The sequence below is a fragment of the Vicugna pacos genome, chromosome 9, assembly GCF_048564905.1.
Source record: "Vicugna pacos chromosome 9, VicPac4, whole genome shotgun sequence".
NCBI classification, from domain to species: domain Eukaryota; kingdom Metazoa; phylum Chordata; class Mammalia; order Artiodactyla; family Camelidae; genus Vicugna; species Vicugna pacos.
In genome coordinates, this window is record NC_132995.1 from 14,048,109 (window position 1) to 14,066,098 (window position 17,990).

The 17,990-nt window shown below is 35.3% G+C and overlaps 1 protein-coding gene and 1 non-coding gene across 4 annotated transcripts in view; one reads left to right on the top strand and one right to left on the bottom strand.

The window, feature by feature from the left end:
- LOC102539973 (uncharacterized) overlaps positions 1-17,990 on the top strand; it is a 99,129-nt gene that overhangs the window by 28,215 nt on the left and 52,924 nt on the right. The window contains exons 1-2 of one of the 3 annotated variants that reach the window (XM_072968686.1): positions 12,765-12,876; positions 16,353-16,436. Coding sequence is in view for 1 of the 3 variants with exons in the window: in XM_072968687.1 (XP_072824788.1) it covers positions 12,172-12,187 (16 nt within the window). In the remaining 2 variants the exon portion in view is untranslated. Of the gene's footprint in view, positions 1-12,171; positions 12,188-12,764; positions 12,877-16,352; positions 16,437-17,990 lie in introns of those variants that run through there. The other 2 variants (XM_072968687.1, XM_072968685.1) reach the window with 2 other exon arrangements.
- LOC116277838 (U1 spliceosomal RNA) lies at positions 8,928-9,094 on the bottom strand. The gene has a single exon (XR_012076378.1). It is a non-coding gene; the product is annotated as a U1 spliceosomal RNA (small nuclear RNA).

Genomic DNA, 17,990 nt, shown 5'->3' on the forward strand with positions numbered 1-17,990 from the left:
TACACTGAATGCAATGCTTCTTTCCAATACATTTGAAAACCTAGACAAAATTATTTTTTAGGAAAATAAAAATTACTAGTATTGACTCCAAGTCAATTAGAACCCTTGGAAGACCCTCTCATAAACAGATAAAGGGATATTTAGCGTGAGATGTAGTGGCTGTTACTAAAGAAGCAACAAACCCAATTTCTTTTCAGGTAAAACTTTTTTAAATTGAGATATAACTGATGCTAACATTATATTAGTTTCAGGCGTACAACATAATGATCTGATACTATGTATATTGAGAAATGACCACAGTCAGTCTAGTAAACAACCGCCACCATATATACTTACAGAATTTTTTTTCTTGTGATGAGAACAGGCAAACTTAACCAAGCGTTCAAGGAACTATTTGTTATATAGAAGTAGACATCTCATAACATACTCCAACATAATCCTGATGTTAGAAATGGGTTAGGAAGACACAAGAAAGGAAGCTCTTTTTCAGGTTCATCCATGAAGATATAGACAAGCATACTAAAGAAAATAGCAAATTGTAGGTATCTATTAAATGAATAATAGAAATGAGCCTGGTTGAGACAGTAGCTAGAGAGGATGCCCAGTGCCCACTTCCAGCTAATGAGTGCTATGAGGAAGTGCAGGCCTCATTTTGCCAGATCTTCTGACTTCTGAGGAGAATCCAGAATCTTCCTTTCTGCATTGTGTGATAGCCATTGATTTTTAAGTGGCAGCTCCTGTCTTGTTTTTTTTTTCAAACATGATGGGGACCAAAGAAGATATATTGACCCTGCAAGTAGCAAGTGACCCATAGGTTAATTTTGTTCTGGATGCTGGAGCAATAGGTGAGCAAAAGGCTCACAGGAGAAATTCTTAATAGTGCAAATTCCTTGGTCCTGAGGAAATTTAAGTGGGGCAAGGGATACTATAACATGACAATTTTCCCAGAATTTCTTAAATATGAAAAGTACTTCCAGGGATAAAGTAGCTAATTTCTAACTACAAAGTTTTTTTTTTAAGGACTTGATCCATATCCATATTTTCTATATGTAGATTTTTTATTATCTGCATCATGTCAGTTAAAAAATAGAATAAATATATTATATGTTCTATATCCTATTCTTGAACTATACATACACACACAACGGAAAATTTTAAAAAGGTTAACCTAAAAAAAAAAAAAGCCAGACCATCCCTATTTTGCACTAGCAGCAAGTATGTCACTGGAATTATGTATTCTGTTTTGGACCAAAGGGTCAGCCAACTTTCTGTAAAGGGCTGGAAAGTAAATATTTTACCCTTTGTAGGCCGTATTATTTCTGTTGCAACTACTCAACTCTGCCATTATTGTGTGGAAGCCTGCTAAAGATTTCTTAAAAAAATCTTAAAGTTTAAAAAAAAAAAAAGTGTCCTGCAGGTTTAGGTTAGTGTTCTGAGATGGGCCTTTCCTGGGCCTCAACTTTCGTGCTCAAGCAAGCAGCTTCCTACATTGGATGGATACAACAGTACCTGTGGAAGGAAAATCCATATATCTGAAGTTCCTATAGGTCTGTCCTTCCATGCCCCACTCTCTTTTTTAAATCCCACATTAGAGGACATTAAAAGAAAAAAATTTTGAGTTACTATATTTTTTACCAGGTATGAAGAAGTAAAACACTTCATAATCAATTTGAGATAAGTAGAATGAGCTGCGTACCTGCAGATGGGAGAATTAGTAAAGATGAAGCTATTTTGTTCTAATGTTTTGCATTACTACCAAAATGAGAACTAAGTGACATTTTATAGTCTTTGGTGTGCGTATTTCAAGTTATGTATTAAGTTCCTCATCTAAAATTACAGAGGTAATATATTTGCACCCAAACCAGTGAAACAATGCCAATAAAAAGAAAAAAATCAGTATCTCTGCTCCTCTCCATTCCTCACTCCTTCTCTGTCCATTTCCTTGTGAGTAACATTTAAGCCTTGTGTATATATTTCTTCATGCTTAAACACTAATACAAACAAATTATTTATTTTAGTATATTTTTACCAAAAAATGGATGATAATTCATACATTTCTCTGTAATTTGCTTTTTTACATTCAACTGTACATTTTGGATTTTCTTTCATCAGTAAATAATGATTGAACTTAGTCTTTTAAATGATTACAGCATATTCCCCAGTATGCTTATACCAATACCTACTCAACTACAGTATTTCCCCAGTTCTGATATTTCAGATTGTCTCCCCTTCTTTGCCGTTTAAAATCGGTGCTGCAATAAACACTCTTAACAATATATTCTTGTCTATTTTATTTCTATAAAATAGATTTCCCAAACCATTTCCAATGTTTTCTATGTTTCTTAAAAAGGTATTGTTTATAGAAAACTTCAGAGGGCAAGAAGATAAAGGAACAAAGTGTAGTTTTTCATATATGTGTTTATGTGAGTGTATAAACACACACACAGATTTAACATTTAATCCATCTGGATTGATTATTATATATGGTATGATATAGTATGCCAGCTTTGTTTCCTTTCAGAAATAAAGCAAATTATGCCAGAAACAATTATTAAACTGTTCATCTACTGAATTAAAATATATAAAATACTTCTCATGTAATAAATGCTCATATCCTCAGATCTACATTCCAGCAATCTTTCATTTATACTTTTCAGTAACTTATTACTTGTAAATAAAGATACATATATTATAAATATATAGTTTTTATTTGAAGATAAAGATAAATGTTTCTTTGTTAGAATTTTTAAAATATTTTTATCCAGTTCCAATTAAAAACTCATTGGGATTATATTTTGAATTACTCAAGTTTTAAATACAGAGTATCCCAAATAAGTGCACAATTGACAATGAGTGGCTATTCATTAATACATGTGTATGTCTTGAAATTTCTTTGACAGCTCTTCATCCTCCTTACCCTCTAATATCTTTATAATGTACATAAAATATAATATATACAGTTCTTAAAATATGCTAGTAATATCTGAAAATTTAACATATTTTATTAGGGTATTGATTATAAAGTGATTCTTTTGACTTCTTATAATGTGCAGATAAAGGTATATACCCATCTCACAGTATTATACCTATTTTATTTTCTTACCTTATTTCATGCTATAGACCTGATGACAGTGGTTTTGAGCAGGACTTTGTCTTTTAACTATATTTTCCCCATTTTTACAGACTGAAGGGTTAGATTTTGAGAAGAATTTCTGCTTCCTATTTTCACCCCTACTCTTGTTTGCGTATCGTAAGAAAAATGATGTATTGCTTTGGTGAAATGTGTTAAAACACATAAATTACCTCTCTATATTTGACCCTGAATTTCTCATGTTCCTGGGGCAGGCTATGATTCTGTATGCCACTTTGCAGACCCAGTCCTCCACCTGTATATGACCCAGTGTCTAGAGTTTGAATGAAGTATTAGGACATGCATTTTAAGCTTTACTGACAAAAATGTTCTATTTTTCAATCAGTCCAGAAATCAGAACAAAAAAGTTGTGATTAAATTATTATCCACAATTTTTTTTTCTGTAGGCATATTTGTTTTATTTCTAATTTTAATGGGAACATACTGGTTACAGTCAGTATGTTCTACCTTTTGTTAATTTGACTAGATAAGGAATTGATTCAAATGATACTGAGTTGCTCATAGGAAATGTTAGAGTGCTGAAGAACAAAGATACAGAGCCAGGAATAGTGCTCCAAATGATGACACAGAACTTGTGTGGTAAGGTCACCACTGCTGTTGTTGTACACAGAATCCCCAACTCAAAATACTGACACCATGGGTGCTGGACTTTGGACATTCCTGCTACTGCCACCTATGTACCTGGTGTTACCCATCACCCAGATGGAATTGCCACTGTCCTTGTTCCCTTGTACCATCACCTTGCTGTTCTGAGAGGAGTGTGTTTGAGTGCTGAAGCTTAGGTCCCATCCCTGTGCATGAGCTGGTGTAGAGGCTGAGACGCATTTTCAGGTTAGTGAGAATCAGCCTCTGCTTCTTAAAGATGGATGTTTCATCATAGCAAGGGTACACATGAACTGGGCAGCCAAATAAATGATCAGTGTTCACAAGATGGCTTACCGTTAATCATACATAATTCTTCCCATAGCCGAAAATGAAAATCTCACTTAAGGTAATACAGCTATTCCTCACTCAACTGAAAACACGCTGGGTAATGTCTATACCTCCTGTATATGCGTTAGGATCCTTTGTAGCCATTCTGTACCTTTTGTCTAAGTTGTAACAATCTACATAAAAGAAAAAGGAGAGTCTGGGGACTATATATTATTTAAGGGGAGGGGAGCATGAGAAAAAGTCATCTTGCATGATAACTACATCAGACAAGATCTTCAAACAAACTATCTCTAATGATGCATCTTGTCTTAAAGTTTAGGTTGTCTGCTAGTAGTACAGTTACATGAACTTTCCTGTTCATTGTTTGCATGATACAATTTTTTCCATCCTTAATTTCAATCTTTTTGTGTCCTTAAGTTAGAGATGTGTTTGATAAACACAATACAGTTGAATTTTTAAATTCAATTTGACATTCTCTGTCTTTAGAGTATTAGATCTAATTTATTCAATATGACTATGGGTATATTTTGCTTTAAATCTACCATCTTGCTTTGTGCTTTTCGGTTCTTATCTTGCCAATTCTTTATTCTTTTTTTCTCCTTGTTTTCTTCAGGAGTTTAAATATTATCTTTTTTTTTACCTCTACTATTGTAAATTCTACATACTATTTCTATGCTTTAAGGGTTACCTCAGAAAATATGAATGCTAAAACCTATCAATTTCTAACAGTTCACATCTTCATTCACTCCCATGAAAACAGAAAGTACTTAGAGTATTTTAGCTACATTTATCCACTCATCCCAATGTAGATTATTGTTCCCTTGCATTTTTATTCTTTTTTAACCCCACAGACATAACTGTTTTTTATAGTCACTGTTCCTTTACATTTGCCTCCCTTAATTCCTATATAGCTTTTCATTCATTCTTGTTTCTCAACACTTCCAAGTGGGATCATTTCCCCTATGTCTCATTATTATTTTATTTCAGTGGACAGTATTTTATTTCAGCTATCATTCCACTCTCAACTTTCACTGCTGCTATGAAAAGTTAGCTGTCAGTCTAATGGCTAATTTGAAGGAAATTTATTCTTTTTCTTTTGGTGCTTTAAGGTTTTCTCATTGTCTGATTTTCTGCAGTTTCTCCATAATGGGTCTAGGTTGGAGGATTTAAGTCAATGGTTTAGACACTTTCATCATCTTTGGAGATTGTTCATTTATAGTTTCTTCTAATATTGAAGCTTAATTGCAACTCTAACTCTGACATATCCTTAAAGTCTCTTTTATGTAGAGCCTCATTTTGTCTCTCTGTGATAGATTCTGGGTATTTTATTTTGATCTTTCTTCCAGTAAAGTAATTCTCTTTTCTGTTGTTGTATCCAATTTTGTGCCCAACTCATACACTAAATATCTAATTTTGGTTTTTGTACTTTTCACATATAAAAGTTATATGTCTTTTTCAAATCTATGTATTTTTTTAATAGTTTTCTACATACATGTTAAAGAAATAAAGTCAAACTTTAAATATAAGCAAAGTTCTTTGGTAGCTTATGTCTGTGATTCAAATAAAAGCCTATTGTTGCTGTCTTATGGTTCTCTCTCATGGTACCTTGTCTCATCAGGGGTTTAGTTTCTTTACCATATGCTTTTCATAGCCTCTGAAAATAATTATTTGTGAAGCTTCCCTGAGATCAAGAAACAATGATATTACTTCTGTCAGGATGATAGAGGCACCTGTTGGAGATTACCTTAAACCATGTTCAGGGCTTGAATTCCTGCCCCATCCAGGTTATGTCTATTCAGGCTCTAAATACACTCGAAGGCTTAGCAGGCATATTGTAATCCCTTTAGAATTCCAGTTTTTGTCCATTCTCTAAGAAACTGGAACAGCTTTCCAGAAAATACAAATGTTTTCAGGCTTGAGTGGCTTTCAAAAGCACTGATTTTTATGCCTTTTCCCGTCCATGTATACACGCTGTGAGGTAGGGGGAAAGTTACGTTGTAATTCCTGAGACTCTGTTGTTGCTTACTTTTTAAAAATCTTTTTTATTGCAAAAGTAAAACACAGATACAGAATAACCACAAAAAAATATAGCTAAATGAATTGTGATAAGATAAACACCCCTGTAATCATCACTCAGGTCAAGAAACAGAAGTTTACCAGATAACCCAGAAATTCCTCCGTGTGCCCTGTCTCAATTACTACCTTTCCATGTCTCCAAAAGTAACCACTAAAACTCTTCTAACTTTCTAGTAGTCACTTCCTTGTATTCCTTCATAATATTATCCATTTGTACATCTCTAAACACTATGTTTTGCCTTGCTCTTTTTTGACTGACATGTCTTTTAACCTACAGTATTTCCTGATACTCGTATGTTAATAAAAGTTCTTTAGTTGCTAGATATAAAATATTTGGCTCATATTTCCTTCCATTGTGTATCTAAAATATTTTACTCCATTTTATATTTATAAAATATTTACTCTCAGAATTTCTGAGGATAACCTGATTTTTTTCCTTTTCAAAGTCACGTGTTCATTTCTCCCTAGGTGCCCAAATAATTTGTTATTTTCTTTAAAGTAATTTTACTAATATGACTTGGAGTTTGTTGTTCTGAATTGATATTCTCAGGTACATCACCTACTTATTCAACATGTAATTGCAAATCTTTTTTATATCAGAATTTTTACAATAATAATAATCAGTAGTTTTAGTAGTATGAATTTTTAGTATTTTTTCTGTTCCATTGCTTTGGTTTTCTCCTTCTGGACTTTCTGTTAATATGTTTGATCTTCTTTGCCTGTCTTCAGTATTTTTCTCTGTACTCTGTATCTCAAGTCTTTTTTTTTTTTATTACTTTCTTCATTTCTTTCCAGTTTTAGAAATTTTCCTCATTTTTACCTTCTATTTCTCATAGGCATCTGTTGGTTTATTCCATGTTGTGTTCCTTCTAGTTAAGTCTTTATTTCTAAATTCTTTTTACTTCTAATTCTTTTCTGACTTAGCACCTCATTTCTGAATTTTTGTGGTTCCAATTTATATTGTTCCTTCATATTTTGTATCATTTCCTAAATGCAACATAAGTTCATTTTGAAATAGTAGGTTCCAATTTTGATCTTAAGTGCACGTTGCTTTCTGATGTGATTTCATTGTCTGTAAGGATGTTACTGTGTTCCTTATTCTCTCCCTTTTTAAAATAGAAACTTTTATGGAATTTGTCTGATAACTTTCTGTTACTTATTTTTATATAGTAGTTTCCCTGAACCACTTTAGAAGGAGGCTTGGAGGGAGGGGGTTGTTTTGTTCTGTTTTGTTTTGACCTTTCACTGATTTTTTAAAAAACTGAAGTATAGTGATTTACAATGTTGTGTTAGTTTCTGGTGTATAGCAGAGTAATTCAGTTTTATACATATATATATATAAAATATACATTCCTTTTCATATCATTTTTCATTTTAGGTTATTACAAGACACTGAATATAGTTTCCTGTGCTATACAGTACGTCCTTGTTGTTTATCCATTTTATATATAGTAGTTTGTTTCTGTGAATTCCAAACTGGTTACTTATCCCTCCCCACCTTTCCCCTTTGGTAACTGTAAGTTTGTTTTCTGTCTGTGAGTCTTTCTGTTTTGTAAATAAGTTCATTTATATCATATTTTAGATTTCACATATAGGTGATATCATATGGTATTTGTCCTCTGTCTGACTTCACTTAGTAAGATAATCTCCAGGTCTATGCATGTTGCTGCAAATTGCATTATTTCATTCTTTTTTATGGCTGAGTAATATTTCATTATATATTTTATATGTATATATAATATATTTTTTATTCATTCATATGTTGATGGACATTTAGGTTGCTTCCATGTCTTGGCTATTGTAAATAGTGCTGCTATGAACACTGGTGTGCATGTATCTTTTCAAATTAGAGTTTTCTCCAGGTATATACCCAAGAGTGGGATTGGTAGATCTTACAGTAACTCTATTTTTAGTTTTTTAAGGAACCTCCAGACTGTTTTCTATAATGGCGTACCAACAGTGCAGGAGTGTTCCCTGTTCTCCACACCAATTGTTTGTGGACTTCTGAATGATGGCCATTCTGACTGGTGTGAGATAATACCTCATTGTAGTTCTAATTTGCATTTCTCTAATAATTAGCAATATTGAGCAACTTTTCATGGGCCTAGTGGTCATTTGTATGTTTTCTTTGGAGAAATGTCTGTTTAGGTCTTCTGCCCATTTTTTGATGGGGTTTTGTTGTTGTTACTGAGTTGTATGAGTTGTGGTATATTTTGGAAATTAAGCCCTTGTCAGTTACCTTGTTTACAAATATTTTCTCCCAGTCCATGGGTTGTTTTTTTGTTTCATTTATGGTCTCCAGGTGCCCTTGCTCACTCTCAAAGAGGAGTTGCTTGGGTCCTTAAATGGGATAACAATGGGGGCAGGTCTGTGGGTTGTGTAGGATGCTGGCTTAGGTGGTCTGTCTACCCGCTTGGTGGTGCCATGTGCAGGGATCATGCACAGTCCCCTGCTTTTGCTCCCAGCACCTCAGAAAGGGCAGTTGGTTTGTGGCCTTTTTATATCCTATTGTTCATACTTGCCCCAGCTGCACAAGTGTGCAACTATTTTTAGTCTCTTATAGTTTCTTTGTGTTCTATTGCTCCAGGAGACATTTGTCCAGGTGCAAGCACTCTAGTAGAGGATGCCAGTCCCCCAGCCTGTCTCAGTATCTGTTACGTCTTTTACCAGTGTTTGTTGGTTTGTCTTATTGCATCATAAGAATTATTTGTATATTCAAGATACAAGTCATTGATTACATATATGTTCTGTAAGTATTTTCAGCAAATCTACAACCACTAGTTTACTTTCTGCCTTTATAGATTTGCTGACTGCCACAAATTATGCAGTTGAGTTTCTCATATTTGGGGAAATAACAGGGGTCAGCACATCTGGAGTGCAATGGATAAGCCTCACCCTGGGAAAACCACCTTCGTGATCATGCCAAGTAAGTATGACAGTCTCTGCTTTTTGATGGATTATTTAATTCATTCATATCTAACATTATGGATATTGTTGAGTTTATTGTTGCCGTGTTATTTTTTGTATTCTATATCTTATGTCCTTTTTGTTCCTCTGTTATTCTATACTTCTTTCTTTTGCACTAACTGAATATTTTCTAACATAACATTTAAATTCTTTTAATGATTTTTTTTTTACCATTTTAAAAGTTATTTTCTTAATGGTTGCTCTAGGGCTTGCCGTATAGACCTTACATTGTCAGATCTATTTCAGATTTAGCCCATTGAGATACAGGTATGTCACTTCTATATAGCTCTATTCCCTCTTCCTCTTTTTTTTTTTTGCTATATTGTTATATATATTACACCTATATATGCTACATACCCTAAAATATATTATTTTAACACTCTACATTATTATATTACTTTCTATGATTTTATGCCTATTATAGAAGCTGAGACAAGAAAGGAGAACAAGTATATATTTATAGAGTTTGCTATATTAACCTTCTTATTGACCATTTATGGTTCTCATTTGTTTCTGTGGATTGGAGTTACTACCATGTCTCTGCTGTTGTTTCCTTAGCCTAGTACAGCTTTGCTCCCATTCTCCTTCTTTGAGCTGTTACTGGCAAATATATTTCTACATGTTATAGGCCCCAAATATTATTATATACACAGTTTTATTTAGTTGCTTTTTAAATCAGTAAAAAGAATAGAAAAGAAATATGCATTTGTACACTTTTATAATTACGCAATTATCTTTACTAGTACTCTTTTTCATGTGGATTTGAATTATTGTATGGGATCACTTGCTTTCAACCTGAAAAAATTCCTGTAGTATTTCCTGTAAGGTGTCTCTGCTAATCTGCTAGCAAATAAATCTCTCAGTTTTTGTTTATCTGTCTGCCATTTTTTTCTCTTAAAAAGTCTGCAATTAGTCTTATTGGTATTCCCTTATACATTACAGGTTGGTCTGCTCTTGTTGCTTTCATATACTGTAAAAGTATTTGAAGCAGCGTTCACAGCTATGAAAAACAAAACAAACTTATTAACTGGCATTCTTCTATAAAGAGGAGTTTTCCTTTTTCACTCCTTTTTTCTCTTCTTCATGGATTTTTGTTTATTTAATGGGCTATAATTTACTACAGAATTTATTGATGACATAGGAAAAGAATTATTTCAACTAGTTTTTAAACACTCTGTGTAATTAAGAGGGATACACTCTAAAACAAGAGCTGACAAACTTTCTCTGTTTAAGGCCAGACAGTAAATACAGTTATCCTCACTATTTGCAGATTCCATATTTTCAAACGTACCTACTTGTTAAAAAAAAATCATTTGTAACCTCAGAGTCAGTACTTCCAGCACTTCTGTGATCATTCATGGACTTGTGAAGATCGATGACAAATGAGTTCCTCAGCACACGTTCTCAGCAGAGGTCAAATAAAGGAACCTCTGCCTTGTTTCAGTTACACTGTACCCTTTTTGCAGTGTAGTTAGTATCACTTTTTTTCCCCTCATTTTTGTGCTTTTTATTGGTGATTTTGGTATTTAAAATAGCCCCCAAGTCTATGCTGAAGTGCTGTCTAGGGCAAGAAGGCTGTGATATGCCTCGCAGAGAAAATATATGTTAGATAGACTTCATTCAGGAATGAGTTATAGTGCTGTTGGCCTTGAGTTCAATGTTAATAAATCAACAATATATAAAAAGCGTCCTTAAATAGAAACACATAAAACAATGTTATGTATTGATTGGTTGAGGAAAATGTTGTGACCAGATGCCTGCAGGAAACTAACGCTGTATTTCTGCTAGGAGCAACAGTTCACTAATTCAGTGTTTGCAACAACTTTATAGAATAGTAACTACCCTGAATAATGAGAACCCACAGTATTTTAGGCTCCACAGGCCAGTCTACATTAACTATTCAATCTGCCTTTATAGTTTAAATGCAGCCATAAACAAAACATAAAGGAGTACAGCTATGTTTCAATAAAACTTTATTCAAGGACACTGAAATTTGAAATAGATATTTTCACACCTCACAAAATATTGTTCTTCTTGATTATTATTATTATTATTGATTTTTTATACCCATTTAAAAATAGATACCATAGATACTCACTAGCTGTAGAACCGGTGGCAGGCCAGGTTTGGCCTGCAGACTATAGTTTGCCAACCCCTGCTTTAAAAGAACTGCAGAATTTAAAAGAATCTAAAATTGTATTGGGGGAGGGTATAGCTCAGTAGTAGAGTGCGTGCTTAAGATACCCGAGGTTCTGGGTTCAATCCCCAGTACCTCCGTTAAACAAATAAATAAGTAAACCTACTTACCTCCCCCCCACCAAAAATTTTTTTTAATTGTTAGTAATAATATTGGTATTGCAAATGTAAACTATTTGCTGGTGATTCTAGGCTAATGCAAATAAATAAATAAATATGTTCATATTACTAGGAACTAGAATTTGTTAGAGAAAAGAGGCAGAAATATAAAAGGTGAGAATAAAACCCTGCAATGTTAAATCTGAATTAGTAATGTCAGTATAAACTCATGCTTTGAGTCTGAAAACAAGTTTCTTGCCCTATTTTAACAAAGGGAAGAGTGTCTGATCTAGAATCCAAGATATCTGATTTCCTAATCGTGGGCTGTCTACTCTAGCCACACTGCTTCTCTTTTGTGTAAAGATGTTTTTCCATATACTAGGGCTTCTTAAATTTTGCTAACAAAATCCCTTAACACTATAAGACAGGGAAAGTTCATTAATGAGAATTCTGGGCAGAAGCCAACTAATGACTTCATGGGAGGAATTTCCTTTGAAGTCTTACTTTAAAAGTAATGCTTATTTGCATTCTTCTCCATAGTAAACCTGTGATTAGGTGTAAAATAAATATTTTTTTCCAGAAAAAAATCCGTTTTTTCACCAAATCCTTCAGTAAAACTGATGCTCCTTGAAGATGTAACATTTCTTTCTTTCAGAGTTGAGGACTGTCAGGCTCTTGGTTCACATTCAGTCATCCAGATAGCCAGTTCTTCACAGTCCTGCAGACACGTACCAGAGCACACACACTAGCCACACAATCAGACATGTCGTTTCTCAGACACACACTGAGTGACTCACATCCGCGGTCTGCAGGGAAGGCCCAAGGAAGAGAAATCGATCAAAACCGGGCCACATAATTGTTCAGCATCAATTATAGATACAGAAACGCAACTTCCCGCACTCACAGTCAGCCCCACTATCTCACAGGCCCCCACAACATTCTCAGTCCTACACAGCCCGACACAATTCCAGTCATAAAATCATCATGAACCGCAATCCCCGCAGTCGCACCATCTCAAACACAAACCAGCCACATTCAATGAAAAGATCGCACCCAGAACCACTCCAAAGACAGACAGACCAGCGCCGTCCTCGGTTACAGGCCTCCCCAGTTGGCCTCACGGAGAGTTACGCACACCCTTAAACGCGCCAGTCGTCCGCCCCCGCCCCGCTGCAGGCCCTGCAGCTACTTGAAGACAAAGAACCGAAAACCCCGCCCCCGCTGGGGCCCAACTGGGTCTCCGTGCCCATTCAACACAGCTCGCTCGACGCGGGCTCACTCACCGATGCCCCGCCCCCTGGGGCCTGACTGCGCCTGCGCACTCAGCGGGTGCAGTCCGCGCTCCCAGTAACCCCCGCGCGCGGCCCGTTAGGCCCCGAGGGTGGTGAACTCACCTGAGCTGTCGCGCCCTCTCTTCCACTCGTCATCGCCGTCAGACGAGTTCGGCGCCCCAGGTGAGCAGTCCTGGCTCGGAGTGTTTGTTTCGGCCTTCGGTAGGAAAGGCGTTGCGCCCCGGGGATGAGGAGAGGGAAGAGAAGCGCAGCGGCACCGCATAGCGTTGGAAACCCCGCACCTCAGCCCCGAGTGTGCGCGAGAACGGCGGTGGTGTGACAGTGTAGTGTGTGTGGGCGTGACTGGACCGGGGTGTGGCATCGGGACTATGTGCGGTTGTGAGGCCGGAACTAGTGGGTTTGTGTGACTGAATTGGGTGCAGAGCCTCTTGAGTGACCGAAGGTTGCGGTGGCCGTAGGCTGTGTGACTCCGACCGTAGCGTCACAGCTGAATCTCCTGCCAGCCTCAGAGAAATGGCCCCTAGTCAGTTATCTGAGAGCCAGAGAAAAGACTCCCAGCAAAAAGGCTCAATTCGCCTTGGGATAGGAATGTTGGAAATGAACGTGCCTCCCAGGCTGGCCCTTGGGAGTATTCCCACCGGGCTACATCCTCGGGCACCCGCGCAGACACACACGCACGCGTTCGTACACTGCCCCGCACCGTCCAACTGCAGGTTTCAGAACCGCCGAATTCCCTCTGGGAAGCTGCTCTGAAGTCCGTTTCCAGCCCTGGACATCCGGGACCCTTGCTTTTCTCTAATACCGGGAAGGGTCCGTACTCTTCCTCTTACTTGACTCTGGGTATGTGTGGGCGGTGGTTGGTGGGACAGGTGTGGTCGTGGCGTTCCCTGATTCAGCCAGGATAGGCTGGGCTCCTATAAAGGCCTGTTGTTTTAAGATGCCCTTCTTCCTCAGTCCTGTTAAGCTAAGAAAAAGGCTGTGACGATAAGGAGGAAAAATGAATTGCTATTGCCCATTTAAAAGTCAAGGCCAAGGCAAGTGGGTATTTCCTCTTGTTCTCTGAAATGCATTCTTATTTTTTAGGACGTGGGAACATTTGTTTATTTCTCCTTAGTATGACCTTTCCATTAACTTGAGATCTAGTTCCCCTTCCTAGTGCCTGCATGCATATATCTATGTGGCAGATACTTCCTTTTATTTCTGAGAGCTTTCTCTTTATAACTATGTGTAAAGCTCTTAGGACAGTGCCTGATACTTTTTAAGTACTTAATAAACATGAGCTATTTGTTAAGTAGTGATTTGGGACAGTTCCCCATTGGCCTCCACTAGATCAGGAAAAATGAAAATACCAGGCTAAGTGTGTTGGATATATCCTAGTTTTAAAAGATGAGGTGCTCAAACGATCTGGAACAAGAATTCTTAACTAGTGGTAATTTAAATCCATTTGAGGCTTTCAGGGTAGCAGAAACCCCTTGAAATTATATGTAAAATTATGGATATTTGTTAAAATGCCATTTTCCTGGGAAAGAGGTCCATAATTTAATGAGGTTATCAAGCATGACCCAAAATGATTCACATCTGCTGGCCTAGAATCAAAGATTATAATATCTGAGAATGTTCTTTGGGAAGAAACTATATAAAATTAGTTTCTAACAGTAGAGAATTATTAAATAAATCATATTTCATCCATGATATGGGATTTTATGCCATTGATATTATGTGATTCATGAGAAGGGAAAAAAAGTAAAATGATCAACTTTTAAGCAGTAGTCATAGTTTTGGACAAGAAGACTCCAGAAATTTTTTGTTATGTTTGAATCCCTTTCAATAAACCAGGGATTTGTAAGACATTGTGCAAGGATTATATCTAATATAAAACTTCAAAGAGTTATTCAGTGGAGAAAGGCAGAGATAGAGCATCTGTTTTGTACCAAATACTGTTCTGTCTGCTTTGGCATACTCTTTCTAAATCTGGGAATGCTGCTTACCTTCATTGTGTTCAGTTACCGGAGAAAGATAGTGAAGATAGCTCATTGTTTTGATGAAGAACAGTGAAAGGACTGAGGATTGTTAACTATTTCTGCCATGCTGATTTTTTTGTGTGGAACCCACTTACGTCACAGGCCTATGACTCACATTTCTCTTAACAACCAGAAGGTACTCCTTCTCCCAAATCTTTTTTATTTTATTTGTATGAAAATAGTAGTTTAATTTTTGGTTTTGATGATAAAATTAATGCAAGTTTATTGTAGAAAGAATAAAATACAGGAACCTAAGGAAGTTTTAAGAAGAAAATTTAAATTGCCCTTCGTTCCGTTATCCAGAATTAATGAATATTACAATATTGATGTTTGTTTTTCCAAATATTCTTTCTGTGTACTTGTATACATATGTTTGCTTTACAAAATAGAATCATAAAAATTGTTTATTTAAGGAGATAAAGAATCTCCAACACTTTGAAAAACGAATCCTGCGCAGTCATAAGATTTATTATATTGCTATGCCTGTACAGCATAAATGTGAGTGCAGTGGTTTCCCTCTAATTTGAAAAACCTTTCCAGAATTTACCCTTTTTAGGATTATGGAGACATTGATTTCTGCTAATATTATTATTTAAGAAAAATTACATTCTCAAGCCCAGTTCTAAAATTTATTAATGTAAGAAAGAGCAGTTCTGGAAATTTCAAAAAATTTACCAAAATAAAAAACCTCTTTTGGGGCATTTTAGTATTAAATTATTAAAGATAATTTTCATTAATAAATGAAATAAAGGATATGTTACGTTTTTCATTTTATTCAGTGTTTATTATAAGCCATTGTAAGTGCACTGTAAGTATTAATTATATTACTTAACCTTCACAATAACCTTGTAAGATAGATACTGTTACTATTCTCCAGTTTGTCAATGAGGAAGCAGAGGCACTAAAATTAAGTAACATATCCGAAGCCTCCTAGTTGATAACTGTCAGATTCACATCCTGGATCCTGACAACCAAGCCTGTGTTGTTCATGTATAAGAGTCAACCATCTCCCAACATTGTGCATCTTTTTAGCCTGCCTGGTGTACTTGGCAGTTTATCATGTATATCTTCATTAATTAATATGAGCCGGTATCTTCATTATTAACAATTGCACAGTATGCCCTTATTACAGTGGAACATAATTTATTTACCTTGTTACCTACTGTTAGGTGTTCTGATTTTTGGTTATAAATTATTCTTTGATGAACTTCTTTGTGTATACTTTTACAAATACTTCCTAAGGATAAATTCCTAGAAATTTCTAAGTTGAATTATCAAACGTTTTTAAAGTCTCATAGTATGTCAGATCCTGTGCTACTACTTGGGGAAAATACTGTGACTAAAATCCTAAAGTTGCTTATTATCTATCAAGGTAGATAAACCCCTACAAGAATAAGACTAAGATAATATAAAGTCAGTGAAGAAGTCAGATGGTGCTTGGGAGTTCCTAGGAAGGAGACATCATCTGATTATAGCAAGTACTGTCAGATTGTGACCAAATAGTACCAAACCCATTGGATTTCTATGGAGGTAAATGTATTTTATGCAGTAACTCTTATGTCTCATAGGGTGGTTTTGTTTTGTTTTTGTTTTTTTTCTCATGATGTTGATGCAAAGCGAGACCAACAGGACAAAGAAAACCCAGTAGCTATTTGAAGGATATCGTGGCTAAAATGACTAGATCAAAAGCAAGATAAATTCGTAAGTCAAAGTTATAATAAGGGGGAGGATATAGCTCAAGTGATAGAGCACTGTTTAGCATACATGAGATCCTGGCTTCAATCCCCAATAGCTCCTCTAAAAATAAATAAGTAAACCAAATCACCCCACTCCCCCGCCACACACACACACACACACACAAAGTAATGAGAGGCAGCAGCAGTGAAACAGGGCATTAGTTGGAAATGTTTTACCTTTCTTTGCCAGGCAAAAATATATAAACAAACTTAGAGATCATAGAGTTGGTTCAAATATTGGGAGCTGAAATAAATAAAGACAGCAGCTTTTTTCCTCTAAGGGATGACTGCTTTTTAAAAAATGAATCTCTTTCACCTATTTGAAGAAAAGCTTCCTTTTTACAAAGTTATATATTTCAACAGTATATATGACCATATAAAATTATGCAATAAATTTAAACAAAAAGAAAATTAAGATCATAGTGTGGAAATCAGCAATCTTTGCAGATTTTTTTCTGCCTGTTGATGCCTGTTAATGTATCTTTATGCTGATACATATATGTGCTTTACAAATATAATCATAGAATCCATTTTGTTATATTTTTCTAAAGACTGCATATCTTGAATATATGTTCTTATGCATTTTCTAAAGCTTAAATGAATATAATATTGTACATTAACTATACCTCAATTAAAATTTTTTAATAATAAAGCTTAGCATTTAGTGATTACTGTGCACATACATGAATATACAGATACATATAGGTGTTTTTACCTGCCTTATCAGGATTACACTAGTCACAACCTGTATTCTTCACTCAACAACATGTAGTAGATGTATTTCCATCTTTCCAGTTAAAGGTCTACATTATAATTTTTGAATAGCAAGTTTTTTCACTGTATGGATTCTTTGTAATTTGTTTAACCTGTTTCCTACTGAAGGACATTTTAGTTCTGAAGAGCTTTTTCCCACTATGAATAATATCCATCAGCACATTCTTATATCTTTATCAATATATACAGTTTTTTTCTTTCATCTCAAAAGTAGAATTTCTGAGTCAAGGGGTTTGCATGGTTTAAATGCTGCTTGCACATACTTTTAAATTTACACAGACTGCAGGTGAGAATGTTCATTTCCTTACAAACTTGCTAACATGCACATCAATAATACTCAAAGTGAGATTTAATATCTTTTAGTAGTTTGATGTGTTATTTCTATTTATAGTGAGTTACATGTGCTCATGTTTTTCTTTTTGAAACAAGAGATTCTGGGTTTCATAGGAAGAGCTAGAGTCGAATGAAAGCTGACTTTGTGGTTAGAAAAATAAGGATTCCAAATGCAGCTTTGCTGCTTATTAACTGAATTTCTGCAAGTGATTTCACTTCTTTTAGTATGAATGTTCTCATCCATTGCATAGATAGGATAATTAACTACATAGCAATCCTGAGGATACAGTTAAAGTGTGTAAAATATCCATTACATTAAAGTCCTTTTTTATTTTTTGTTTTGTTTTTCTTTTTTTATTGATGTATAATTGACATATAACATTATATTAGTTTCAGGTGTACAACATAATGA